The sequence below is a fragment of the Eumetopias jubatus genome, unplaced genomic scaffold (genome assembly GCF_037043125.1).
Source record: "Eumetopias jubatus isolate StellerSeaLion01/CBP00866 unplaced genomic scaffold, mEumJub1_p1.0 scaffold_7, whole genome shotgun sequence".
Classification (NCBI taxonomy): Eukaryota; Metazoa; Chordata; class Mammalia; order Carnivora; family Otariidae; genus Eumetopias; species Eumetopias jubatus.
This window is the reverse complement of record NW_028274813.1, coordinates 60,047,334-60,065,513: the sequence shown is the minus strand read 5'-3', so window position 1 is coordinate 60,065,513 and position 18,180 is coordinate 60,047,334. Positions and strand designations below refer to the sequence as shown.

The 18,180-nt window shown below is 39.9% G+C and overlaps 1 protein-coding gene across 1 annotated transcript in view; it reads right to left on the bottom strand.

Moving 5' to 3' along the window:
- Positions 1-1,572: 1,572 nt before the first annotated feature.
- Positions 1,573-18,180, bottom strand: part of SLC25A21 (solute carrier family 25 member 21) — a 216,305-nt gene continuing 199,697 nt past the window's right edge. The window contains exons 11-13 of the mRNA XM_088025167.1: positions 5,604-5,785; positions 4,627-4,679; positions 1,573-1,634 (exon numbers count right to left, since the gene is read on the bottom strand). Of these exons, the coding sequence (XP_087881293.1) occupies positions 1,573-1,634; positions 4,627-4,679; positions 5,604-5,785 (297 nt within the window). The remainder of the gene's footprint in view (positions 1,635-4,626; positions 4,680-5,603; positions 5,786-18,180) is intronic.

The window sequence follows — 18,180 nt, the reverse complement described above, 5'->3', positions numbered from 1 at the left end:
GGTAAAAGTGTTGTTTTTAAACTGGCAAATGCACTCTTCAGAGATCCTTTTCCATCCCATTCACAGGGAGAGGTTAAAGGTTCAATTTCATGGCCTCTATGCGGGCATTTCTCTCCCTCACAGGATGCAAGAGCATTACCTGCAAGGATAGAATGCAGTTGTACAACAGACACATTCTTATTTCTCTTGTTTTTTTTTTTTTCTTCTACTTTTAATGACCTTATGAAATATTGGGCTGAAATATAAGTTAAAAAACACGGTGGAAAGGATGTACAACTGAAGGCTGTGTATGTATATACAGTATGTTAAAAAGCCTTTATTTTTATACTTCAAATGCTCTAAATTAATAAAAAGTAATAATTATCATGTTATCTTTTATTTTTTTATTTTCAAAATGCTTTAGTGACATAGTCTAATGGTAGAAACATCCCTCAGTAGTAGTTAAGAACAGGTGTCATCTAGAATGGGCAGATATTTTTGTTGACTTTAGCTACTGAAGTAGCATCATTTCAGGATGCAAATATAAAATCAAGTTTGGTGATATCAATGCCAAGGAGATATTTCTTAGAGTGCATGTTAGTACAGGAATTTTTGGAAATGCTAAGAATGTACTATTTTGAAACATTTTCCCTTTCATAGTACATATTTTAACACTACAGATAGTTGACTTCACGCCTGAAGCTGTCACTTAAAACTAATAACCTGGAAATGTAGTTTTACTCTAAACATTCTTTTTTAAGAATGGCATGGGTAAGAGTTCTGACCAAAGATATCCGGATGCAAATACGGACAGCACAAATGGGCCCAAGGCCTGGTTCCAATTTGTGTTTTAACATGAAAATAGTTCAGCAACAAAAATTGTTTTCAAAGGGAATTATGTGAGGGAAATTTCATGTGTTCTATTTGCCATAAAAAACTTCACGTATCAGGATTTAAAAATATGACCTGCTTTAAACAACAGTGCAAAATATAAAGTGGCTTTGGGAAAATATAGCTGTGATATGTATTATTACTCAAAGAACACCACCAGATTTAAATTTTAACATAAAATCCAACATTTTAAAAATGCCATTTTAGTGTACTTTAAAAACACTTCCTTGTGCCTTTTAAATATTATTTATGGGAGAATTTAATTCCTTATAAAAACTGTTCAAATTTTGGCTTAATTTTTTTTATTACTCTAAGCATTTCTTGACCTCGTGGGAAAAAATAATTATCGATACAATGAATTTTCTTTGCAAAGCGGTGTAAGAGGAATACAGATCACAAAATTTATATAGCTTTTATGAAATATATCTGATTTCTATGCTATTTTCTGTGTTCGATTTACATACCCCATTCATACTATTTTTCTTTGCACAGATTTATGGATATAGACAAAACTACAGTCTCAAATTGTGTAGAGATAATTTTTGAAGTATCAAAATAGGTTTTGTTCTTGAATAAACTGTTTCCCCTTAATAACTGTACATAATTGTATAATTAGAATTTATGATCATATCAGCTGAGCTGCTAGTCTCTCCTTATGGTGCTGTACAGCAAACATCCATGATCTCAACCTCTCCTAGGCAATCACAAGTTCTCCTGAAGCCATGTATAGGTGTATTCATAAACCAGCAGCATCACTGCGCCACCTAGAAAAGAAAAGAGCTGGTTTTTATCTCAAATCCTGCAAACTAGTGTCATTTTCCCCCACTGGGTTTCTGAATCTGTGAAGTCCCATGCAGCCTATCAGGCAGGGGCTATGTAGACTTGTCAGTCCCTGGGCTCTAATACATCGATATAAAGCCATTGTGGAAAATTCTCAGAGCAAAATCAAGACCATCTTGAGTCTCCAAATACATTTTTTCCCCATGAGTTTCTGTAAGTTTCATCATTTCTCATCAGATTCTTTTTCAGGCACTTTTAATTTTTAAAAGTAAATAAATATAGACACATTCAGTCATGTAAGGGCATGTGGCGTTCCTGCAAACAGAAACCATTCATACTTTTCATATGTAGGCAAAGGATTTATCTTTTTCAGTCCATAATTAGCATTATCCTAGCTGCATTCAAGAAGGAAAGCTCTAAGAGGGTGCTTGATAGATGAGTCTGATTTTTTCTAATAGCCTTCAAAGTGGATTGCAATGTGAAAAATAGCTTCAGAATATTTTAAAATATGTGTATTACAAAATATAGCTAGCTTTCAACCTCCTTTTGCTTTTATTCCTTTTATTTGCCTCAGATATGAGTGGATTGCACTTGAAAATTTGGTGGTGGGGTTTGGGTGTCACAGACCAGTATTTGTCTTGAAAGGTCAACAGGACTATGACACAGAAAAACAAACACCAAGGTTGCAGAATACCTAGAAATCGAGAGAGGCCTTTGCATGTGTGTTCTACCTGATGCAATAAAATGGCACATATCCCATGCTCTTTAATGTAATCTATCTATCCTCTCGTGTCTGTGTAAAAAATATTACAAAATCAAAATGTGGACAGATATCCTGAGCACAACCTCAAGATGACTTGGCTGCATGAACAGAAGATTGACTTCTGACGAAAAAAAAATATAACTTGATTTTGATCTTAGTTATTTTGTACACACTGCCGTTTGTGTGTGTGTGTGTGTGTGTGTGTTTTAATCTACAGACCACACATGTTTGTGTAACCTTATACCAAAGATAATTATCTGCCTGTTTTCATTTTTAACCCATGAAGATACTCTATTAGACCCCTCTCAGCTGCCGTAACCCTCTTGGCACTCTGGCAAACAAAAAAAGACCCACTAACAGAGGGTTATCAATACCTATGTAATTGCAGTGTTTACTTTTATTAACTGTTCTCAACGTAAGACAAGAACATGCAGAATTGGGTTAGTTTTCAGCCTGGTGATATTTGGAGTTTAAACCACAGACTTCAAGAGCCTCCTTTCATGGCAGGTGACTGATTGTGAGCAACACAAAGCTGCCGAGGCTGTTATAAAAAGAAGATGGGATGGATGCTTCCTACAATGAAGGATGAAAATCCCAGATTTACCCTTTCTTTCACTTTTTTACTCTCTCTTTGAAAAAAAAATCTTATCCTTAAGTCAAATGTCATGCTTTTCTGTCCACCTTTCTTTCCTTTAAAGCTGCTGGGACTTGCATGTTTGGAGGACTTACATGTGAGTGGAGGCCAGGTCCCTGAAGCAGATTTCCAGTCATTCACAGTTTTGTTTAGCCTGGACGGTCCACTCACAACAGCCCTTTTCATTGTATTTACCACCACAGCAACTCAGGATACCTCATGCAAACACATTTAAAAAGCCAACCAAACATTTGCAAGCCTCTAGCAAAACTTGGGGTCAGATTATTTAAGAGTTTTGGATTAAGGTTCCAGTCAATTACTGTTTTAGGTAAACTCTCCCTGATCACCACTCTTTTCAGGCCCATCCCCTCCTGAGAAAGCTGGGTTAGGGTCATTCCTATGATTTTCTCTAACACTAGGTCTACCGTCAGGGTTTTACTGTGTGGTGAAGGGAAAATGCCACCTGGTCGCAGAGAGAGTTGCACAAAATCACCAATATTCTTTGTCATTGGCTTTGTTTTTACACACGGGCCAATGACTAGCAGGAGGCAAGTCTCCATCTCAAATGTGAAGCAAAATCCACACTTAAATGCCTGGAAAGGCTGGGATAGATGGACCAAGAATTGTGGAAGTGTTTTCTAAATACACGAAAGGGTGAGCTGTCCTCTACCTCAGGATGGTAGAAATGCTGGCTCACTGAGCTGAGATTCCAGGACGGTAAATGTGCCTGTGTGCGAGTGTGGTAGGGCAGGAGGACTGTGGTGGTAAAAGGGAGGAAGGGAAGGGGAGAGGGGCGAGGGGTAGGGGACGCTTCTGGGAGAGGACACCAGGACACCTAAGGAGGTGAGTGTGGCTGGCACCTACTCCTGTACTGAGACACAGGGTTGCTTATAATCCAAGACTGTTTGCCTAGGTGGTTGGGTCTGCAGCAGTTACGTTCTTATCTATTTACATAGAGGCAGCTGACTCTCCCTGTGGGAATGGCAGCCGGTTTTTTGTGGGCTGGCGTCTGCAGGTAAGGCCCTGAGCCAGGAGCCTCCACCATCATGCTGACAGACACGGGGAAGGTGAGCGCCAGACTGCCCTGCCACCACTCCCTGGGCGCTACACTCACCGCAGCCCTCCCGGGGGACCGTGAAGACAAGAAGTTCTTGCGCCTCGCTTCGTGGAGGCAAGTTACCCTTCTTCTTTGTTTTTGAAATGAAGTTGAGGCAGGAACAAGAATGAACTGTGGTGGGGGGGCACCAGGAGAGTTTTATGGGCTCAGTGAAAATCCTCCCCCAGAGCCTCCTTGCTCACTCAAACTCCAACTGGCTGGGGAGCCTTTCCTATTGACTTAAGCTGGGCTTTGGCTTCTGCCAGCCTCCAGCAAAGTCTTAAACAGTACCTTATAAACAAAGGTGGAAAACATTTCTAATGGATGCCTTCAGTGTCTTGAATACTCGTAGATAGCTTTATACCCTCCTGTTTTCCATCTTTGACAGTGTGATCAACATACCATGTTGCTGATCGACACAAGAAAAAAAGAGACAGCAGAACAACAAAGAAGGAAGGATAGAAGTAATAAGGACATCATTACCTGGTCCAAGCCTCATAATCTTGGGAAGCAGGCCTTTGTACAAAGCTAAAATCCTATAATAGGAAGGGAAAGAGCAACATTTTTAATTCTTAATTCTGAAATTAATTCTGAATTCTGAAAATAGAACGGACCAGATTTATTGAGATGTTGACCCAGCATCTACAAGAAAATTTATTTGAAATCACACATATCCCAGACCAGGCAATATCTGGCTATATATTTTCTGCAGCAAACTGGACAAAGGGAAAGAGTTAATGAATTATTTATTGCCCAAGCTATGCTGATCATGTCCAACCAGAAATATGACTTTCCTCAGCAAGATGGTTTTTGCTATGAGCACAGGTCTTACTTTCAAGACAGCTATGTATATGGACAAAATGACTTTTGTAATGGAATTTAAAAGACCACAAACTCAGTCTTCACAAAAGGAAAGATGACATAGTGTAGATCGAAATAATAAAATATTACTCGTTTACTTGAGAATAAGATCTGAGTGAGGTGGGATGAAGAGACAGATGTAACACTTAAAAAAAAGACTAGCCGAAAAAACATGTACTTCAGATGTTTGAAAGAAAGCTACTTGCACAGAACTCTCATGTTTAATTCTCCCAGGGGACTCTAATGAGGTGACATTTTGATTAGATTTACAGTTAGAAGACAATCATTCTCCTGCCCACGTGTTAACAGGGTGTATTATAGCATATTATGCAAACTGACAAGAAAAAGGTTCATCTGAAGATTCTAAGATAAACATGCAGCAGGTTGTATGATGGTGGCCCAAGGTTCTGGATGGTGTAAGAACATGTTGCCAACATTTCATCATTGTGTTATCTCACAAAGTTTATCATTATTCTCTAGAGCTTTTCACACACACACACCCGATTTAGGAGGGGCTTAATGGCGCTCAGCAAAATGGAAGTACGATATGCTTTTAACAGTACTTGAGTCCTGCACATTTATTAAAATAAAAATGTTACCCTTCTTCCTGGTAGACTGTTGCCATTGTTTTAAAACAGGTTCTGTACTTGATCTCTCCAGGAACTGGTTGAGGCCCTTGAATCCTACTTTTGGCAACATCAAAAGGGATGTTAATGACTGAGGCTATTGTGCCCGAGAGAAGACCAATCCCAAATTTTCTCAAAAACTCCAAGGTTGGATCCTAAAAGGAAAGAAGAATAAAGTAACAGAAAGGGAAGCGGAAGCCCCTAAATTGGCTAAACACTATAAAGCAATATGTATTTAAGCAGAGCATTGCACTCCCCGGCACCCTCCTGTTATTCCAGCGGAACACATTAGGATTTCCTAGGCTGGAACTTGTTTTCTTGACAATCCCATTGGCTATGTTTTTACACATGGTCTAAATTGCTGAAGTACACATTTCCTCACACAGGATTTATAAACACAGTTCATAAAGAAAGACTGGTATGGCATATGGGGATGATTTGTATAATTGGGCTTCACAATGTACTTAGTATTACTGTATCAAAACAGGAGAAATCCAAGCACACTATTAGCTAATTGGCCAGAATATTTTACAAATGACAGCAACTTCCACCATGAAGCCTACTAAAATGCTCATTTGTGTGTGGACCCCCAAATGTTAAATTAAATCAAGGCTACTCTTGGTCTGCTGCTATTCCCCTCCAGGTTTTTTGCATTTATTTTCCCGTGTAGCTAGCTGATCCACTGTACTGAGAAGTGCTAGCTTCCTGTTATTAACAAACCAACTTGGGGAGTTTGCAAACCAGCCTGTGACATTCTGTGCATTATAAACAGTAGTAAGTTACTGGACTAATTTGCTGAAGAATTTACAACCTATTGTTCCTGAATCTTATTCTTCCTTCACAGCAAAGGAAGAAAAGAAGAGAGACAGAGGCACCGAGAAAGAGGCAGTGCGGGGGTGGGGTGGGGTGGGGGGGTGGGGGGGTGGGGTGGGGGGGTCGTGTGTGTGGAGGGGAAGTGGAGGGGGGAGAGAGAGAGAGAAATATTTCTTCTTTCCATTTGAATTTAGGTCCTTCACTTTGGTCTGATTTGATTTTCCACCCCTCCCTGCTCCACTTTCTGACATCAAAGTATTTAATTAGGTCTTATGTGGGAGTCACTTTCCTTCAGCCTATTTTTGTGCCCAGTGAGCTCACATTATGCTGTGTTATAATGAATTTGCTGGGAAGTTCTCATTATGTTTTCAGCCTCAGTTCTTGCCCTGAAGAGAGGTCATCCCACAAACCATAAGTTGCTGATGGAGACCATCCACCCCTCCCCCACCCCTCCCCTGCCCTTTCTTTTGGTCAGTATTTCAGGAGGATCTTCACACAGGAACAATACAGGGTGGTGCCATGATACCATTTTACCCAGCAGGAGAACCGAAGTGGGGAGACATATTTGATTAAAATAAAAATAAAAAATTTAAGAAATCATGTCTGAGCATTGCATGCTTCTAGCTTCTATGGAAGAAGAAAACTTCTGGAAGCTCTGAAATTTTCAACTGAACCGAGAGCCAGATACCATCACAGAAACCCCTATGTGGCTAAATATAAAAAATGAAGGGTTCGGTAATAATTCTTGGATCTGGGCCATACAGGTGCCGGGTAGGTTTAAAGGGATTTAAAAACCAACAGGGTGTTTCAACAGGAAAAACAATGCAGTGATTGCAGTATGAGTGAGGTGTGTTTAAATAATTCCCCCTTCCCCCCATTTTTTCCCTCTTTTACAAGGAGAGAAAAATGCCTTTATGTTACCCTTCTCCATTATGGCCCAGAAGCAGAACCGGAGCTCGGGAGGATGGCGGGTTCAGAACTGGCTCTGGTTTGTCTGACCTTGCACGAGTCACCAAATCACACAGAGCCCAGTGTCCAGAAGGGATCCGTTTAACCAGCCTTACCTTTGTACTGCATTATTTTTCTGAGAAATAAAAACAAAAATAGCAGTGAAAGTACTATGAATGTTGTATAAGCCTGGCAGAAAATGGCTAGTATTATTATGTAGCCTGTTTTCTAAAGTCTCAAAGCATCCTGTAATAAGATTCTCTTATAGGATCCCTGTGACACAGCCGAGCCCTCCTTTTTGAACTGAGGACAAGGGTGAAAATGACTTGTATGTACATTGTCCTCTTGGGTTGTTCAGGGGACCCCATCAAGCGTGCAGCCTCTCCCATCTCCTGGTGTGGTCACTGAGGCCTAGAGATGGAGGAGGGGTTCCCTCCTGAGACATTCGATGAAGGCCACTGTGCTTGAGACACTGCTGGATACTAAAGCCCAAGGTCTTCAGCTCATCACAGTCTTCATCTGCACAAGTATGTACTGAGCCAGGGTCTCTATACACCTCCCAGGCTAATAGTAAGGTCCCACAGCGGTTCCCCAAACCAGATGTGCATCACATTCACCTGAGAGCTTTACAAAGAATGGATGCCTGGGTCCCACCTCAGGTTTCCAGATCAAAATCCCATGGGAAAGGGCCTGAAAGTTATTTTAGAAGATCTGCAGGACTTCTGAAGCTGCTGGGCTGAGGACCCATGTCCAGGCATCAGTGATTTTGATATTCCTTGCAGACAAAACAGATGGTCAGTTGCTCCCCTTCTGGGAATTCTAGGAAGGACAAAAGTCTTCTTGGGACAGCCAGGAGGTATTCCTCACCCTCTGGGCCCTGGGCCCCCAGCCAGTTTCTTCCTCAGAGCCCATGGTCTGCTCTATGCAGCAATCCTGCCTGGGGTTGGGTGTGCCCTCTCAGCTTGCCTCTGTTTGTTTGTTTGTTTGTTTTTTGCTACGTGTCATCAACCATTCTCAAAATGCAGCCTCTCACACACTTCTGCCCCGGGTACCCTCCTGGCTACTGCCACTGCTCTGGCTTTAGTTCAGGTACCCAACACCTTACCAGGTTATATTTGTTTTTTGCTCTCTATTATCTATTCACAGTGGCACCAGCTCTCTTTTTGGAAAAACAGATCTGCCTGTGGTATCAAAGACCCTCAATCCTTCCCCGCTGCATGATGAGTAAAGCCAAAGCTCCTCACTTAGCCTTTGGTTTCTTTCCCACAACGTGTTTCCAACTTCTCTCTCTGGCCTCAAGCTCGATACCTCCCCCCCGCCCCTATACTATAGTCACACTTGTTAAATCATAATTATGCAAACTTAAACCAAGCACTTTTCTAAGTCTTTTCTTCAAACTACTTCCACAGCCTATAAAGTCCTTCTCCATTATAGTCACCTATCGCAGTCCCACTCCTCCTTTAGGGGCCAGCTAAAAATCCCCCCTTGCCCAGGAGACTTTAACGGATCCCTGTTAAAATTAATTTCTCCCTCCTGTATTCTTGAACCTCTGTATGAACCACAATCATTGTCCTTGCCAAGGCTCACTTTGTGTTTGGTATATTTTTGCATACATCTATTTTCCCTGCTGGGTTGTGAGTTGGCATAGCATAGGAACATGTGTTACTCCTCTTTGTGTCATCTATTACACAGTGTACACAGTAGGTGCTAAATAAATGTATGCTGATTGGTCTATCAATGTATTTATTTACTTTTGTAGAAATAGTGAGAATCAGGCTTTACCCTTAATCACTATTTCTCAAGACTCAGCATCTTTTAGCCTAGAAACAAACCCCTATTAGAACTTTACATTTCTAACTTTCTGCCAGGAGGCATTAACATGGGGACATGACAAGACATTGGACATTTGCAAAGTGGAGTATTTCAGGGCAAGTAAATTGAGACTCTCAGGTCACAGAGCCAGGCCTGGGCTTGCTAGATCCGATTGCTCAGTGACTCACAGAGAGAACCATGATATGGCAGCCTGTGACCAGATTTTAGCAGAAGAATGTGATGGGAGTAGAGTAAGGTCTTGAACTGTTACACTTAGGGCTCTTCTTTCTTATACTTCCTGATCTTTCCTTAGTAGGGAGAGGCATCCACTTGCCTCAAGAATGAGAGTTTATTGTAACAAGACTATGAAGAGAGAAAAAAAGGTATTATTTAGTGTTTCTGGTTATCAAATTATGCCTTTTCATGTATTACATCAGCTAATCCTCAAAAACTTTGATGCAAGAATATTATTTTTATTTTTTTTAATTTTTAAAAAAATTTTTTTAGATTCAAGAATATTATTATTCTTGTTTTAAAAATGAGTTAACTGAAAGGTTAAGTATAAGAAGGGACTTTTTGTTACATCCACATGAACCCAAGACTTTGCCTTAGGGCATAGTTTTTCTATTGATACTCCTCAGTGTCAGTGGGTGGGCTGGTGGGAGAGGTGTCCCAGCACCTCCTGAAATTGTAAGCAATGTTTCTGTGTATGTGTATAGGGGCTTTTCTGTAGAGAGTGTCTATAGGTTTGATCAGGCTCATAAAAGCTTAAAAACAACTTCACAAAACTATTTACCCTACCAATAAATTTATAAAAAAGAGGGGAGTTCAGGGTTGAAAACATTGGGGCTGAAAAAAGAAAATCCTAATTTTCACAGGGGTTATCAGGCAATTCAACTTCATGAAAAGATTTCTGCACACATTCCTGCCCTGGCATTGGGTTCTCATACCTCAACCATGTCTACGAACTCAGTGGTTCTCAAAGTGTGGTGCTGGAACCACCATCATCAGTACCATGTGGGAACTTATTAGAAATACAAATTGGGGTTCTATCCCAGGCCTACTGATGGAGATGGAGCCCAGCAATCTGTTTAAACAGTCCTCCAAATTTAGTCTGATGGATACTAAAGTCTGAGAACCCCTGGTTAACAGGAAGATTATGGTTCAACTCTTTGTATCCTTGCGTTGGTTAAGTGGCACTGGGATGCTCTGGATATGCTGGGAGGGATCTTAAAGCTTTCTTTGGGGGCGCCTGGGTGGCTCAGTCGTTAGGCGTCTGCCTTCAGCTCAAGTCATGGTCCCAGGGTCCTGGGATTGGGCCCCGCGTCAGGCTCCCTGCTTGGCGGGAAGCCTGCTTTCCCTCTCCCACTCCCCCTGCTTGTGTTCCCTCTCTCACTGTGACTCTCTCTGTCAAATTAATAAATAAAAAAAACTTTAATAAAGCTTTCTTTGGTGGAAACGGGGCTTTGTTTCTTTAAGGCTGCAGAACTGAAAGTGATGTTGTTAACTCTTATCAGCCTCTCCTACCCCTAGGCCAGTCCAGAGCAAGAATGCACACTTGTGAGGTTTTGGGTATGAGTGATACCTGTCACCTAATCTGAATCGATCATTCTGTACCAGCTATCAGTGAATCACTCAAGCATTTCTGTCAATGATAATAACACATCACAATGAAATTAATAGCAAAAGTAAGTAGAAACAAAATAATATATATTTTATAATATTTATATTATTTTTCATAACTTTCATTATGAGAAATAATGATACTATTAATACTTATTGTCAGACACCATCTTATATGCAAAAATATATACAGAACATGTATATTATATAAGAACCCTATGGATTAAGTATGCAACACCATTTTACAGATAAGGACATAAGACTGAGAAAGTTAAGTCAGTTGTCCAGAATCACACTGCTTATAAGAGGTGGAGCCTGGACTTGAACTAAGGTTCTTCTGATTTGCAACCATATGCTCATAACCACTATATGATATTGTTTCTATCTGTCATTCATTTATTGTTTATTCATTCAACAAACATTTATTGGATGTCTATATATGCCTAGTCCTACACTGGGTGCTAGAGTTGAATGTGGAGGTAAATGATCCAGAGAGGGATTGGGGTGGGTGTAATATTAAGTATCACAGTACAATGTGATAAGTAATGAAGTGGGGGTGTGAACAAAGTGCAGGGGAAACATGCAATAGGGAGAAGGAAGTTACTCCTGGGCTTTCACTATCAAAGTCCTGTGAGATAGTACCTAGCTTCTCTGCCTCTTAAAAACTTAGTCACTTCCTGATCTATGTGTCCAATACCCCAATTTCTTTAGGGATGCCCAAAAAACTGGTATGTTTCTTGCCAGTCTTGGAGTTCTGACAGGTCCAGTGCAATCTAGCTACCTGGGGGAGAAATGAAGTATCATAGCCCTCTTGTTGCTCAGCAGAGAGAGAGCAGACAAAAATGGCAGCTGCCTGCTTCTCCCTGAGGAAACCACGTACTATTAAACAACCAACTGAGGGACACCTGCGTAGCTCAGTTGATTAAGCATCTGCCTTTGGCTCAGGCCATGATCTTAGCGTCCTGGGATCGAGCCCCGTGTTGTTGGGCTCCCTGCTCAGTGGGGAGTCTGCTTCTTCCTCTCCCTCTGCCCCTCCCCCTGCTTGTGCTCTGTCTCTCTCTCTCAAATAAATGAAATCTTTAAAAAAAAAGAAAGGAAATAAACAACCAATTGGTCAAAAGGAAATTAGAAAATACTTTCAGACAAATATAAATGAAAAGACAATATAGATTAAATGAAAATACAAAACCTATGGGATGCAGTAAAAGAAGTATTCAGAGGTAATTTCATAGTGATAAACACATTAAAAAAGATCTCAAACAACCTAATTTTACAGCTTGAGGAGCTAGAAGAAAAACTCAGTCCAAAATTAGCAGAAGGAAGGTAAAATAAAGATTAAAGCAGGGATAAATAGAGACTAGAAAAAATAAAAAAACAATCAATGACATTGAGTTCATTTTTTTGAAAAGATAAAAATGACAAACCCTTAGCAAGACTAATTAAGACAAGAAGAGAGGACTCAAATACAACAGAAATGAAAGAAGAGACGTTACAATTGACATCACAGAACTAAAAAGGAATGAGACTACTAAGAATATTTATATGTCAACAAACTGGACAACCTAGAAAAAATGGACTAATTCCTAGAAACATACAACCTACCAAGACTAAATTGTGAAGAAATAGAAAGTTTGAATAAACTTATAACTAGTATGGAGATTTAATCAGCAATCAAGGACCTCACAACAAAGGAAAGCCCAGGACCAGACGGTTTCACATTGTTGCTACCAAATATATAAAGAAGAATTAAAGAAGACACAAACAAATACAGACATCCCATGTTCATGGATTGAAATAATTAGTATTGTTAAAATTTCCATAATACCCAAAGTGATCTACAGATTCAATGCAATCCTTATAAAAATCCAATGGCATTCTTTATAGAAATAGAAAAAAATTCTACAATTCATATGAAATCACAAAAGACTACAAATAGCCAAATCAATCCTGAGAAAGACGAATAAACCTGGAGGAATCACACTTCCTGATTTCAAAGTATATCACAAAGCTATAGTAATCAAAACAGTATGGGGCAGGCATAAAGACAGACATAGACTAGTGGGACATAACAGTGAGCCCAGAAATAAATCCAAGCATATATGGCTGACTAATATTCAACAAGGGTGCCAAGCCAATCGGGAAAGAATAGTCTTTGATGGTGCTGGAAAACTGAAAATCCACATGCAGAGGAATGAAATTGAGCCCATATATTATACCATACACAAAAATAAATTCAAAATGGATCAAAGACTTAAATTTGAGACCTGAAACCACAAAACTCCTAGAAGAAAACATGAGAAAAGCTTCATGACGTTGGTGTTAGCAATGACTTGATACCAAAAGCACAGGCAACAAAACCAAAAATAGACAAATAGGATTATGTCAAACTAAAAAGCTTCTAAACAGCAAAGGAAACAAAAGAGTGAAAAGGCAACCTCAGGAATGGGAGAAAATATTTGGAAACCATGTATCTGATAAGGAGTTCATATATAAAATATATAAGGAACTCCTACAACTCAATACCAAGAAAACTAATAAGCTGATTAAAAAATGGGCAGGGGCACCTGGGTGGCTCAGTTAAGTGTCTGACTCTTGATTCGGCTCAGGTCATGATCTCAGGGTTGCGGGATAGAACCCTGAGTCGGGTTCTGTGCTGGGCACGGAGCCTGCTTAAGATTCTCTCCGTCCTTCTCCTCTGTACCTCCCCCCCCACCCCCTGCACACACATACTCTCTCTCAAAAATAAAATAAAATAAATTTAAAAAAAGAATGGGCAAAGGACTTGAATAGACATTCTTCCAAAGAAGACATACAAATGGCCAATAGGTATGTGAAGACATGCTCAACATCACTAATTACCTGGGAAATGTAGACCAAAACCACAATGAGACATCACTCCATATCTGTCAGAACGGCTATTATCAAAAAATAAAAGGCAACAAGTGTTGGCAAGGATGGGGAGAAATTGGAATCCTCATACACTGTTGGTGGAGGTTCGAAATGGTGTAGCCTTTATGAAAAACAGTATAGAGTTCTTCCAAAATTAAAAATACAACTATGATATGTCCTAGCAATCTAACTTTTGGATATTTATCCAACGGAACTGAAATCAGGATGTCAAAGATATATCACTATTATGTTCATGGCAGCACTATTCACAAAAACCAAGATTTGGAAACAACCTAAATGTCATTGACAGAAGAACAGATAAAGCAAACGTGGCCTATGCATACAGTGAAATACTGTTCGCCTTTACAAAGGACACTTTGCAGTATGTGACAACATGGATGAAAGTTGAGGATGCTATGTTAAGTGAAATAAGCCAGTCACAGAAAGACAAATACTTCATGATTCCACTTATATGAGGTACCTAAAATAGTCAAATTCATAGAAGTGAAGAGTGGAATGGTGGTTGCCAGGGGCTTGGGGGACGGGGAAATGGGGAGTTACTAATCAAGTTTCAGTTAAGCAAGATGAATAAGCTCTAGAGATCTGCTTTACAACACTGTACCTATAGTCAGCAGTAATGTATTGTGCACTTAAAAATTTGCTGAGGGTAGATCTTATGTTAAGTGTTCTTACTATAATAAAATAAAAAGGAAAAATATTTGAGGGAAAAATATGTCATTTAGCCTAAGTAAAATATTTAGGATGGGTCACACCTTAATTGTGTAAAGGGATATTAATGTTGATGAAAAATCTATCTTGTTATTAAAAATTTCCAACTTACTTCCATAATTTGTTCCAACTGTCATCAATCAGGAAAATTCCTGTGTTCCTAACCCACCTTCCTCACGCATAAGCCTGAACTATTTTACTCCAATTTTTTGCTCAATTGCAAGGGCAATCAACTGTCACCATTCTTGATGTAATTCATCATGATTTAAGAACCGTTATTGAACTAACCTTTTCTTCCTCATGCTTAAAAACACAGTTCCTTTAAAATATTTATTTATTAGTATGTATTACTTCCCCATCCACAGATGAGTTTTACTCTTTTCCTCTAAATATTTTCCAATTTTTCTTATAAAATATGGTGCTTTAAACTGGAGCTAAGTAGCCTGAAACGTTAATGTATATTACATGCATTGACCTTATTCTGTGATAGCAATACAAAAGCCAATATTCATAGTTTTAAAAAATTATTTAATTCCCCTGCAAACATTTTTAAGGCTGATGTTAACATTTCATCTCACAAATGAGAAAACAGAGACAGAGAAAATGTATAACTTGCCAAAGAGACATGGCTAACTAGGTAAGAACCAGAATTTGGAATTAATACCAGGTCTCTTTCTAGAACTCTCTGGCTGTTTCCATCACACTGCAATCCTGTGTGAGTGCAGAGCTGCAGAGATGTGTTTACCAGTCCCTCTTTAGGAAGATCAATGAGTTTCCCTGACAGGACATATTATTTATAGGCTCTCCACAGCTTAACGAGAAACACTAATAAGTGATCCCAAAACATTGGTGGCCATGATGTTCCACAACCTTTAAAAAGTCAACAAAAGGTACCAAGTCATCAGAAATGAGATATGACTCAAAATAGTTAAAAATCAACATACTACGTATTTGTAACTAATTTAACCATCTCATGCAAACATTATATTCACAGCTAAAGACAGTACCAGTAATTTAAGGCAATGGCACTTAAGAAGTTAATATGCAGAGAGGCAAAATGTCTTGATCAAAAGAAGCATATGCCTCTCCTTTTACCTTGCCTGGCATGGGCTTTGATGTCTTGCTGCTTAGTGACTGGCAGCTGGCTGCTAGCTTGATAAACAGAGAACCTTTGCCCATCTCACAGGCCTTTGTGATTAGGGTCTGGCGTCCATAAGAAGACATTCCACACAGAGACATGCCAGAAGGCGGGAAGGGTAAGGAAGATGGGGGAAGGAAGATTTGCTAGCTAGTGAGGACTAGGGGTGGTGAGGGAGACTGGCCAGGAAGCGTGTTGCTCCCTACAAAGCAAGGTTGAGCAGAGTGTAGCAATGGGCTTTTCACTTCAAGGAGCTCAGCACGAATATTCACATTAAAGCCTAGTCACAGAATCTTCCTACCTCATCAGCCAAAATTAAATTTCCTTTGCTCCCTGTAATTCACGTACCCTTTAATTTCTCCTGGTATCACACTGCATCTGAGATCCTCTCTGACTAGTTTTGACCAAACTTGAAGTCAGTATACCCTGGCTGTCCTAGACAGTCTTCAGTAAACACAGGGAGAGGAATGTTCTCCATTCAGGATTGGCTTTGGTTGATGCTAGATTGGATTTATTGTTGCTTGTCAAAAACTGCTAAAATACGTTTGCCATTTGAAGAACTAAAATTATTGTTCAGAAGGGACTGAAAGAGATTGCTTATGCTTTGGGTAAGACAAAGACAATATGGCGGTCCTACAAAGAGTCACATGATTTTCAGGGTATCACAAATTACTTCTTGACAGAACTCTTTTATTCTGCTTCCTCTTCCCCCAAGTAGGCTAATAAACTGTTTGATGGTGAGCACATCACGACCATAACAGGATGACTCAAAAGGGATTGAACATTTTAATAAATCTGTTACTCAGTTATTAGATTATACATAATAAACATGTGGTCAAAACCAATTTTAGTGGGCTCCCTCACAGTTATTTCCATAATCTTACAAATGGTCAGTCTGTGCTAACAGCACACATTCTATACTTTAATTCATTTTATTCCTTTTGTAGCACATCACCATCAGCGGTTGAAGGGCTGGTTGTGAGGCAGCCTTTCATTCCCTCAAGGCTGCCAAGCAAGAGGTGATACAAACATGAAGTTCGCAATGTACTCTCACGTGAAACATGTGAAAGGCAACACTTCTGAAAGTTTAATTTCCTTTTAAATCACCCTGCACGCTTTGATTTTAGAAAGTTACTTGAAAAAGTCTCCCATGTTATTCTGATTAATAAGACACTGAATTAATAAGAACTGAAAGGAGGATGGATGAAAGTACAGCTGGACATCTGCATCTGTGAAAGTGTGTCCATAAGACAGCCTGAAAACGGGCTGGATGAACTTGGGTGAAGATGTGGAAGGCCTGCTCTCGGATCCTCAGTTGACCCAGACTAGGGGGGGAAGCTAGAATGACAGATGAGGGGCCCTCAGCATGAAAATTTATCATTCTAAGCTCTAGCACTGGACTGAACCCCCAGGATTACATTTAAGCATAGTGAATACAAACTGCGCAAGTTCAAGATGAGGGAGACTCGACTTGTTGGCACTTCGTGTAATCTGGGGATTTTAATTGACCACAGAATTTTATACATACCAACATCTTGATGTAAAAGCAACACCCATTCTCTTTCCCCTCTACCCTGACAAATCCCCCAAGAATTCATCTCTGTACAATCTTTGGCTGCATTAAGAAAGGCGTGTATTCAGATCACAGGAAGGGTTGAGACTACTGTACTCTGAGTTGACTGACAACTGTAGTATTATGTCCAGTTTTGACACGGACATTGACAAATCTGATGCATCTATAGAGGGAGAGATAGACCATACAGAGGACCGGAAACCACATCATTTGAAGGGGAGTCGAGGAACTGTGGATATATTCTGTAGAAAGAAAGACTCAAAGGCTCACCTATCCATACATTTGAAGAAGTACAGTACAATAGTTACAAGTATGGACCCTGGTGTCAGATGGCCTGGGCTCAGTCGTCCGCAGGATCTAGTAGGAGATGGGCACCAAACTCTGACGTTCTTTGGGAAGAGTCCTTCAAAGCCTCTCAAAGGAGAGGACAGTGCCATGTCCTATTCATGTTATAGGTATAACAGGCCTGACACATCACTGGTGTTTAATAAATGTTTTATTACTCCTTTATATGGACACAGTACACGAAGAACTAAGGTCTCAGAAGCAAATTACAAGGGCGGTACATACACACACTGCTCCAGCACCTGGTAGCCGCTGGAAGGCAAATAAGAGCAGCTTGTCACTGCCTTCCCCATAGCTGGCAATGGTCGTCATGAAAATGATGTGGTGAGCTGAAATCATAGTTGCCTCCTGGCAACTGAACAAGGAGGCAGCTTGAGTGAATGTAGACTGCTTTTTATTTATTTCAGAAGAAATTTGCATTTTCTACATTGTTAGTTTCGGTGGGTCCAAGTCAATGAGGAGCAGAGTCAGCTCACAGTCTGTATCTTTCATTTCCTCTAATGTTAGCTCTCTTTTGTTGTTTTGTTCACAAACTTTGACAAAAGCATTTTTTGCCCTGATGTCATGGTATCATGCTGTTTTGTCCTCCAATGAAAATACCTGCTATTGAAACTTAATTAAAAAATACAGTTGTTTCCACTTGACAGCTATCAGAAGAATCTATTACTGTGTTTGTTTTC